This window comes from Octodon degus, unplaced genomic scaffold, assembly GCF_000260255.1.
Source record: "Octodon degus isolate 3935 unplaced genomic scaffold, OctDeg1.0 scaffold00019, whole genome shotgun sequence".
Lineage (NCBI taxonomy): Eukaryota > Metazoa > Chordata > Mammalia > Rodentia > Octodontidae > Octodon > Octodon degus.
The window spans coordinates 462,603-473,725 of NW_004524595.1; the positions used below are offsets into that span (position 1 = coordinate 462,603).

An 11,123-nucleotide genomic window follows, 5' to 3' on the forward strand; every position below is an offset into this window, starting at 1 on the left:
AATCAATTCAAAATTAAATTAAATATTTCAAAATAATATTCAAAAATTAAAATTAAATTGTGAGCCCAACTAAGAGACCAGAATGTAGTGTATCATATGTACAAATCTGTGATCAATTCAGAATACCTACATAGTATTTGAATAGGTTAATATATAGAAAAATATCAATTAAGAAAAAAAATTTTCATGATAGTAAAGAATTACTAAGAATAAAACATAAGATAAATGCTGAAATGACAAATAAATGACCAGCACATCTAACAGTTTGGGGATAGGATATTGCACAAAGTTCTAGTGTGTCATGGACCTGGATAGTGTCCATAACACTTATTGGTGGCCAGGTGTCACTTGTGGGACTGAGCTACTGCTATTTCCTTTATATCCACCCTGTAGACCCGGACAGAATCATGACCCATAGGGTGCTGGAGAGTCCATTTGTAGAGTATGCTGATGGAATTATTTTGTTGCTGTATACAAAAGAATAATTGCAAGACTGCTGTTGTATACCTCTTTTTCTGCTGTGTTTGTTTGCCCTATTTGGTGGGTTCTTTCTGTTCTCACTCATGGAGTTGTGGTCATTTTGATCCCTCTCTAGAATATCTTTTAGTAGTCTGTGAGGCTTGGCTTTGTCATCATGAAATTCTTTAGTTGTTCTTTGTCATGGAAGTATTTCATTTCTCCATTATACTTGAAAGACAGTTTTGCAGGGTATATCAGTCTGGGTTGGAATTTGTTTTCTTGCAAGATTTGTAGTACTTTGCTCCATACTCTTCTTGACTTGATGATTTGTGAAGAGCAATCTGCTGTTATTCTGATGGGTTTTCCTTTAAATGTGATGTTTCTTTTCTCTAGCAGCTTTTAGTATACTGTTCCTGTGCTGAATTTCTGGGATCTTGATTATTATATGTCTGGGTGTGGTTTTAATTGGGTTGATATTATTTAGAGTTCTGTATGCTTTTCAGTTACCTGAATGTCAGATTGTTTCCCCATATTTGGGAAGTTTTCTGCTATTACTTCTGCCCATATTCTTCCTTTATCATTTGTATTGACTCCTTCTTTCTCATTGATGCCTATTAGTCTTACTTGGTTCATCTTTGCATTGTCTTGCAGATGTTGAATTATTTTTTTCTGCATCCTAGTTGCTTTTAAGAGATCTTTTCTTACCTTTTCACTAGTTGCAATGTTTTCCTCAAGGTCTGAAAGTCTATTTTCACTTTCATTCAAATGGTTTTGCCAACTTGTGATTGAGATTTTAATTTCCTATATATCACTTTGAATCCGCTTCATACATTCTATTTCTTTCCTATATCGCTTATTCAGGGATTCCATCATTTTTCTATTCTCTATTTTCTTTTATCAGTGTCTTATTTAGAAGCACATAGTACTTCTTTCATTATAGTTATCATTTCTTTTTTTTGCTTCAGAAATTATTTTTCATCTGATTCCCTCTATATCTTTCTGCAGTTGTTTCTTTACTTCAGATGCTATTATTTCAGGGATTTCAGGTGTGTGATTTCTAATTTCTTCTATGCTATTCTTTCCTGTATTTGCTCTGGGTGGGCTTGGGGCCTGAGAATGCATTTTGCTCCTTCTCTTTGTCATTTTGTATAGCACTGTCTTCTAACCTTTGATGTAGAGCTTTGGTAGGGTTATTACCTTAGAACTAGATCTGGATCTACCAAGTTCAGACTCATCCAGGTGGATGTGGCTTGGGTCTGGCTGCTGTGCTCAACTTCTTCCTGCTGAAGCCCTTGGAATTGAACCTGCTGTGCCACTCTGGCCTGATGTTCTGCTCCTGGATCAGATGGGTGGATCTTTCCTCTATCCTCTCTGCAGGGAGTTCTTCTGCAAGGTTACACACTGGGTCTGTCTGATGGAGGAAGTTTCACACACACAGCTGGCTTGGGTGCTGGCTGGAAGATCCGGTGGACCCACTCACAAGCTGGGCCTGGGTGCTGGCTAGAGTGAGGATCCGGTGGGTCCTGGGTCGTCCCACTCCAAGATCCTTTTTAAAAAAGGAAAATAAAAGTATAATAAGCCAACTAACCAGATACCACAGCGTCATGATGCTTGTTGACAACCCACTTATATGAAAGTTCATGTACTGACATTGGTTATATGGAATTCTGCAACAACAACAAAGAGTTTCCAAATCTTAAAGACAGCTGTTATAAAAGATCTTTGTATTATTATTCATAGGATAGTTCTCAGATGGTCATTTTATAATTCCAATATAGAATGTTGCAGATTAGATATGCGGAGGTGGGAGTTATAGGGTAAATTGACCTTATTAGTGATGCAAAGATGAAGGAAAAAACCAAAAAGCTTCAAATAGTAACCACAAAGACTGCAAGAAAAGAATTTGGCAAAAAGAACAAATCATTTTACAAATTTCAAGAGCTCTCAAGCATTTTGGCTGGTGATTGTCAGGTTGGTACTACTAGCCAGGCATTAACCAATTAAGTCAATAATATAACTGGGTGCGGAAGAGATAATTACCAGAGACTTTCATGTTAAATATTCATTCATATTGTTAGAAACCTTGTATCCCAAAGTGATGAGTTAGAAAACAATTTTTTGTTTTTTATTTTAGTGTAATAGTTGATGGAAAATGTCCTTGAAGGTGATTTATTAAGTTTTGTGAATTATGTTTTAAAGAAATCATTATTCTTTCAATTCTATAAATTGAAAAATTTGTTTGTGGATCATCAAGTCTAAGAACTTGCCTCTGAGAGCTACTGCTTTGGGCATCTAGATGAAGTACAAGGCTTGGTTTTGGATTCTGAGGAGCTTTTGGTATAAAGCTAGGAAATAGCATGTAGAAAAGAGTAGTGTGGTGGATTGAAAACAAAACAGTCAGCCATCGCCTGGTAGCTAAAGACAGTTGTGACTTTGCTTCTTGGGTCTCTATCTTTCATATGAAGAACAAGGATATTGAAGTAGATCTGAGTTGACTTATACATTTCCTGGTACCCTATTGTGGACAGCAATAATCAAACTCTACTTTCTATTCTGTGTAGCTTGACAGTAGGCTACCAGTACTTAAAAAACAGAATCTGCCCTCGAGAAGAAGTTTCTTTCCATCCAGACAACAGTGCTCCTTGTGTCCTGGTCCAGGTTAAATGAATCTAAGTACATATGAAGAGGTTTGTAAATTCAGTTAATAGGATAAGGGAATGACAAGGCCTCATGGCATTTATAAAGTATGTCTTGATGATCAGAGCAGGGACCTGCTTTGTATTTTTGAAAATCTATAAATTGCTTCCTGAAAAGCTTTTAGTTTAGTTCTTTGCCACTCTGTCTCTGCTGCTAGGTTACTTGTATCGGGCACATCATTGGTGCTGTGGTCACCGACACCAGAGAACATGCCCAGAGAGCTGCTCAAGCTGTGAAAATCACTTATGAGGACCTTCCAGCTATTATCACAATTGAGGTAACTGAGCATGCGCTGCCTTGTGTGGAGGTGCAGGCCCTCTGCCCCTGCAGGCTTGCCCATCCATCCCTCCATCCATCCATCTATCCATCCATCCATCCACCCACCCATCCATCCACCCACCCATCCATTCATTTAATGTGGCACTTGGGATTGAACTTAGGTCTTTGTTCATGCAGGGCAAGAACTGTAGTATTGAACTGCATCCTCAGTCCCCTTCAGGTACATTTATTAGGACCATCCAGAGTGATGTAAGCATCGAGTAGGGGTTTGACCACAGATGGCCTCTGGTTTGCCATAGTTCTACTAACCTGATTTTTTGTTTTTCAACTTTCTGTGGTGCAAAATCATGCCAGTAACTGTTTTCACCTTCAGTACAATATTCAGTAAATCACATGACATAGTCAACACTTTATTTTAAAACAGGGTTTATGTTAGATGATGTTGCCTTATTGTAGGCTAATGTAAGTGTTCTGACTATGATTAAGGTAGGCTAGGCAAAGCTATAGTGTTTGATAAGTTAGGCATATTAAATGCATTTTTAACTTACAGAATTTTCAACTGACAATAGATTTATTGGGATGTAACCCTACTGTAAGTTAAGGAGCACCTATAAATGGGTTTTAAAATCTTTCCCAGCCCTGAAGTTTTTGTCCCATGAAATCTTTCTTCTTGTAATTTTAGGTTCAGTTCATTAACATCCAAACTGAGTTCATCCTTCACCTAATTTCAGCACCAGCTGCTATCTTATAGGATTGTTTTGTTGTTTTTCCTCAAGATTCAGGGCTGTTCATTTACAGTTAAGGAGCTAGGTATACAATCCCATGGGCTGCATTAAGTCTGTGCCCGAAGTTTGTAGAGATTCACATATGAGAAGAGAGCAACTCAGATAGCTCCTAGTTTTCTAATCACAAGCCATCTTTCTCCCTCCGAAAGCCACACTACTGAAACTTCCTTCTGATTCATAGGATGCTATAAAGAACAACTCCTTTCATGGAACTGAGCAGAAGATCGAGAAAGGAGACCTCAAGAAGGGGTTTGCTGAAGCAGACAATGTTGTTTCAGGTATAGAATGCCATGAAGCAGCAGGGGTAGGACAACACTGTTTTGTGAAATAAATTCAAGAGGCATGCATTGAGCCCTAGAACAGGGAAGCAAGGTCTAAACATTTCTAATGGAAGATCCCGTCTGACATTTGTAACATGACAGTAGACCACTGACTGGGATCTAACCTCACTCATTTTAATCTCTGTTCACCTTGTTTCTGCACTGGACATACCTAAGTGATTCTACAGGGATTATACATGGTGTTTTCCTCAATTAGAAGGTTACTGGGGGAAGATATGGGCCACAGGTGTAGGTAGCTTTGGTTCTTACTTGAGATGAAATCGCGTCCCATCCAGCTTCCAGTGATCTCTGTGTCCCCTTCCACTTTTGCTACATCTCTACCCATATAGCTCTTCGTCCTCCCTGTCTGCCTGAAGGTACTCCTTACCCATCCTCTGCTAGATATTTCCCCTACCCTGTCCTCCCTTCTCCACCTCCTGATCTGTCTCTGACTCTGAAATTAGGTCCTGCCAACCACCCCCCTTTGGGATTGCTTCCTACTTGGTGCTTGGGTGTTGCTAAGTCACTGGCAGCCAACTCCCCAACAGGCCCAATAGCTTCAGTCCTAGAAGATGCTCTTATTTTAAGCTCTTATGTCACACCTTCTTTTAATTTTTGTTTTTATTGGTACAGGTTTGTAGTACATAATGATTATGTTCCTTATGGGGCATTGGCACATGTACACAGCACATCTTAATTCTTTTTTCATCCTCCTCCCCTCCTCTTCCCCCTCCTTCCTTTCCTCTTTCCCTTCCTTCCTTTATTCCCTCCCTCCCTCGTTCCCTTCCTTCCTCCATCTGTGGTCCCATTCTCTTTCACAAAAGGTCTGTCTCCCTAATTCCTATTATCTATGCAGTTTTTACTTTGCTTTTTAATTATTTATGCTTTGGGTTTCCCTTATAAAGGGAGACCATGGGATAATTTAGCTTGTGTGTCTGATTTGTTTCACTCAACACTGTGGTCTCGATCATACCTCTAAATTCTTCTTTACCTTTTGCAAAGTTGTATAACAGTTTCAGAAATCAACCTACTCACTGCAGTAAGAAAACAATTTTGCACCTGATTTATTTCTCTGTCATTGTGATTTCTCTGTGGGGCTGGGTCCTGAGGAAGATGTGTAACCTACCATGAGGTGGTAACTGCCCAGGCTGCTCAGCAGAGTGTACTCTCTCACCATGCAAACATTGTCCCATGCAGCGATTGACTTCCGGTGGGACCCTTTGCTTCCCCAGGAGAGTTCTACATTGGAGGCCAGGAACACTTCTACCTGGAAACTCACTGCACCATCGCTGTGCCTAAAGGAGAGTCAGGGGAGATGGAACTCTTCGTGTCTACCCAAAATACCATGAAGACCCAAGTAAGTGACTGTGGATCGCCTTGGGCCTCTAGGGCAGTGACCAGAGAGCCCTGGTGGATCTCAAGGGCAGGGTAGCAAATGGAAAGGAGGTGACCTGGGTTGGTCCCGAAGGGGACTTGAGCACACTGGCTTGGAGCTGGACCCTCTCACCAGCAAGCTTGAGCTACTGAACTTGTCATGTAACCTCTCTGGACTCCAGTTTCTCCATCTATAACATGGAGCCTGGTAGGGCTATTGGATCAAGTAGATGAGTTTTAAAAATTGTACCAGAGCTCGGCAAGTATTTATTTTGATCACTGTGATGCTATATGGTGGTGGTCAAGGTATATCTACTTCAGTTTCTTCATCTTTAAAATGAAGGACAGCTGAGGGAACCACTAACTTATCTGTGACTGATCAGATATTCTGCTGTGTGGAATGTGACAGCAGTTGCCAGCATTTTTTTAAACATTTTTTAAATTCATTTTTATTATAATTTTTTATTGTATTTGATACAAGGTCTCTACGTAGCTTGGACTTCCTCCTGTTTTCAGCCTCCCCAGCACTGGGGTTACAGGTGTGCGCCACCACGCGCAGTCTCAGTGGCTGGTTCAGTGCACCCGGGGGTGGGACCAGTGAGGCATGTGGTGCTGGGGATGGAACCCCAGTCCCTGCCTTTTCCTAAACAGGTGCTTAGTCTGCTGAGCTATCTCACCGGCCCTAGTTGCCAGCATTTTTGTCAGCTGGTCCTACCCATCAGCATCTTGCTAGTTAGAATGGATTTGGACTCTGAAAAATATGCTGTACTCTCCCTGTTCGGGTTAAAAACAAATACCTGAGTAGCCTGAACTCAGTCTTCAGTGCTCAGTGAGTGCTGGAGTCCACTCGACTAGCCCCGGCTGCTCTAGAAGGGGAGGGTGATTTTCACTCCAGTAATTCTACTAACTGAAGTCAACACTCCAAGCACATCACTGAAATAAATCCACAGATGCATCAGTGTGAGAGTTACTTTTTTTTTTTCCTCCCATAGAGCTTTGTTGCAAAAATGTTGGGAGTTCCAGCCAATAGGATTGTAGTCCGAGTGAAGAGAATGGGAGGAGGCTTTGGAGGGAAGGAGACCCGGAGCACTGTGTTGTCTACCGTCGTGGCTTTGGCTGCACACAAGTGAGTTCCGAGGCCTGCTTCTCCCAGAAAGCTCTGGGAAAAGGAATAAGGGTACCTCTGCCAGGAGGGTTTTCTGGATTTGCCCCTTTGGAAGCAATTTTCCTCGGCTTTGAGTTTTCGTACAACTCTGTTTCTAGAACCTTAGGTATTAGGGTGAAGGTAACAGCACCTATGCTTTGTGCTTAGACCTCTCTGGCCAGGTCTATATCTCATCAGCCTTTCCTGGCAGCCATCTGAGGACAAGGCCATCCCTCACAAACTTAGATTTGCATCCTTTCCAGCCTTGTGCCTGCACAGTGGTGTAGCTGGTATGGGTCTGCTCAGTGCACCTGGTGGAGAAGGAAGTCTTCCTTGCTGTTTGCATCTGTAGGGCAGGGGCGCCAAAGACTCAGAGGGTCTCTAACTCTCTTGCCCCCCACTCAGGACTGGCCGCCCTGTGCGCTGTATGCTGGACCGTGATGAAGACATGCTGATCACTGGTGGCAGACACCCCTTCCTGGCCAGATACAAGGTTCTAGATGGGGGTGTGTCCGGGTGGGCAGTGTCCTCTTATAAAGACCCTGGGGAAGAAGGTCAAGGGATCCTGAGCTTTGCTCTTACTTAGTATGCATAGAAGATCATGAAGCAATAGCACTGAGGCTCAGACCTGACATCAGCAACATAGAAGGTGTGTTGGGGTAGGCTCAAGGGTTACCTCCCGAGAGACATCACAAGGGGGCATATACAACCTCTGTGGATCTGCTAGGATCAGATCTGGTCTGTGGTGAATTAGGCTCAGGAACCTTTTTTTTTTTTTTTTCTTTCAGCAGACCTGGAGTAATCCATTCCATGTCTATTATTAGCACATTCATAGCTTGATGTAGAAGTCAGAATGATTGCCAAACAATTTGCAATGAGACATAAGACTTCCCAGGGTCTGAGACAGGTATAGATTGTCAGGGCGGTGCCTGCTCTGTCACAGAAAGACCCACCCTTATGCTTCTCTAGGACAGTCCCCTTTCAGGGCTCAGCGGGTGAGCAGCTCCTGTTCTGACTAATGTGTCCTTCCTTTCCATTCATCAGTAAGGTGACACCGGGCTCCGCCTCGCTCTCCTCTGTCCTGTTCTGACTTCATCTCATGCTTTAACTCCCAGAAGACATTCAATTGCACTTGCTTCTGTATTTTCTGAGCCTGAAGGTGGGAGTTTGATCTTTGGGGGTCTTAGTTTCACATGTTTGTAAAATAGCCCACAAAGTCATTTAGGGTTACTTTTTTTTTGACTACTCGTCCCGTTTTATTAGCACATGTTTGCAGTGTGTAATGATTACATTCATCACAAGGAGTTAGTAAATGTACAAATCACATACTAAATCTTGCCTCCTCCTTTGCTTGCTTCCCTCAACCCTTCCTCCACCTCTTGGCATCTTTCTTATTTGAAGAAGATCTATCTCTCTTCTTCTAATTGTCTACCTTTTATCTCGCTCTTTATTTATATTTTGGATTTCTCATGTAAGAGAAATCATACAACATTTAAGCTTGGGTGTCTGATTTATTTCACTTCCCATTATGGTCTCAAGCTACAAATGACTTGATTTCATCTTTCTTTATGGTGTACCATTATGTGTGAGTGACACATTCCTCTATCCACTCACCTGCTGATAGACCTTCAGGCTGCTTCCAAGATTTAGCTACCATGAATGCTGCTGCTATAAACATTGGTATGCATGTCGCACTGTAATATGATGTCTTTAACTCTTTCAGGGAGATACAGTCAGGGAATAACTGAGTTGAATGGAATTTATGGTTTTCTTTTCTTAAGGAATCTCCATACTGATTTCCAGGGTGGTTGTACTAGCTGACATTCCCACCAACAGTGTAGAAGGGTTTCTTTTTTCCACAACCTTGCCAGAAGTTGTTATTTGAGTTCTTAATGATGTCCATTCATTGAGATGGAATCTCAATATCTTAATTTGTGTTTCTCTAATGGCTAGTGATCTCAAACATTTTTCTTTTCTGGTATTTATTGGCCATTAGTACTTTTGAGCAGTGTCTATTCAGTTCAATAGTAGGTTTTTTTGATTGAGTGTTTTTTTTTTTTTTGTTTGTTTGTTTGTTTTTCTTCATTTTGTTTTTCTTTTTATTCTGGTACCAGGAATCAAACTCAGGATGAGGAAAGCATTTGTGCTGCTGAGCTATGTGCTTGGCCCTTGATTGGGTGTCTTTAATTGTTAAATAAGGTTAAGGATGCGCAAGTACATTCAGGCTTTTGCTATTAGCTACTAGCCAGTTTGGTGAGGGGACTTTCTAGTGTCTCTCCTGTTTTGCTTTCCTAACACTCCCCTCTGCCCAGTCACAACCAACTTTCTCTTCTGTGGTCTCTCCCCTTTCTCCTGGGAGCTGTGGATAGGCATAAGGATTTAGAGCATGGGTCAGAGTGTCAGGGTCTAGAAGCCAGGGTCTAGAAGCCAACGTGTACTCCTGGGAGGGAGGTCGTTCCTTTCTGTCTGTTCTAATCTGGTGATGCCTCATGGTCATCTTTTTTTCATGATATGATATCTGGTCCTTTCTGCTTCCTGCAGGTAGTATGAGTAGAGGGGAGGTTCAGAGACAGACAGAGGAAGGCCCTGTTGAAAAATCATTCCTCTTTCACCAGGTTGGCTTCATGAAGAATGGGAAGATTATGGCTCTGGAAGTGGATCACTTCAGCAATTCTGGAAACACCATGGATCTCTCTGAGAGTGTAAGTGGGACTTACTCTGGTGCCTGGGGGCGGCTAGTGGTCCAAGGACGTGCCCCATGCCGCCTGTTGGCCTCTTGCATTCTTGCCTGGATTTTTGCTCATTGCCATTGCAGTAACATCGTGCTGATCCTCACCTTTAGCTTCTCATACTTTTCCAACTTTAATCTCTAAAAGCACGGAGGAGACCGTGTTACTTCTTTGAATTGAAACCCATATTTGCCAAGCTAGCAAAGTTTGCTCTAAAGCTTTATACATAGAGTGGTGAGACTGTGTGTGTGTGTGTGTGTGTGTGTGTGTGTGCATGTGTGTGTGTGTGAGTGTGTGTTCACGCATGCATGGATGTACACATGTGAATGGAATATTATTATTACATAGTTAAAGTAAAAACTAGGAAAATTAAATTTATCAGAGTTGGACTGAGCAAAGAGTAAGGATCAGGCCACTCTCAGAACCAGAAGGGGCTCAGAGCGGGCTACCTCACAGCGTGGGCAGGTGGCATTGGTGGACAGAATCAGAAGTGAGGCATGACATGGCTCATTTGCTGGCAGCCTGGCCTTTGTCTCTCATGTCTGCTCAGTTTGCCTCTTGTGAGAGCCTACAGCTCAGCTGCTGAGATCAGCTGAGACTCAGCTCCTCAGGACTTCAGTTAGTTTATGAGCTGACAAGTGGCAGTTGTGCCATAAGGGCAAGTCCAGAGGCATTCTCAGGATAATTTTAGCGTTAGCAATTGGTATAGTGGAAACTTTTTCGACACTGAAGGCAAAAAGCCTGAACTCAGGGAGTTGGCAGGATCACACTCTTTCTGAGAGCCCTAGCAGAGAATCACTTCTTTGGCTCCTTCAGGTTCTGGTGCTGAGGCACTCCTTGACCTGTGGCCGTTAGTCCAGTCTGTCCCTGTCCTCACTCTGCATTCTCCTGTGGGTCTTTTCTTATCTGTCTCTACCCCCTTTTTCACACCAAAACTGTGACTGCACTTGCGGTCCACCCAGCAATCCAAGACAAGCTACTTCTCTCAAGTTCCTCAACACGATAACATCTTTAGTGTGTAAGCCAGAGCTCGGTTTCCATGATTCCAAACTGTGGGATTTGGATATTTTGGGGAGGAGTTTTTCCTTTCCATCATAAGTGCAGTGTTTTATGAATGTCCCTTAGATCCTGGGGGTTGATGGTGTTGTTCAGTGCTTCTATGTCTTTCCTGATTTTCTTTATAGTTTTTCTGTCAGTTTTGAAAGAGAAGCATTGAAATCCCCAATTGTAGTAGTGAGTTTCCTTTCCTTTCCTTTCTTCCTTTTTTTTCTGGTACTTTACTAAGGGTCTACAAGGTCTACAGGGCCTACAGGGTCTCACTACGTAGATCAGACTC

At 42.3% G+C, this 11,123-nt stretch overlaps 1 protein-coding gene across 1 annotated transcript in view; it reads left to right on the plus strand.

Annotated features, from left to right (window-relative positions):
• Positions 1-11,123, plus strand: part of Xdh (xanthine dehydrogenase) — a 79,931-nt gene that overhangs the window by 46,627 nt on the left and 22,181 nt on the right. Inside the window, exons 19-24 of the mRNA XM_004627375.2 lie at positions 3,314-3,433; positions 4,402-4,498; positions 5,773-5,897; positions 6,907-7,040; positions 7,464-7,551; positions 9,674-9,760. Coding sequence (XP_004627432.1) covers positions 3,314-3,433; positions 4,402-4,498; positions 5,773-5,897; positions 6,907-7,040; positions 7,464-7,551; positions 9,674-9,760 — 651 coding nt within the window. The remainder of the gene's footprint in view (positions 1-3,313; positions 3,434-4,401; positions 4,499-5,772; positions 5,898-6,906; positions 7,041-7,463; positions 7,552-9,673; positions 9,761-11,123) is intronic.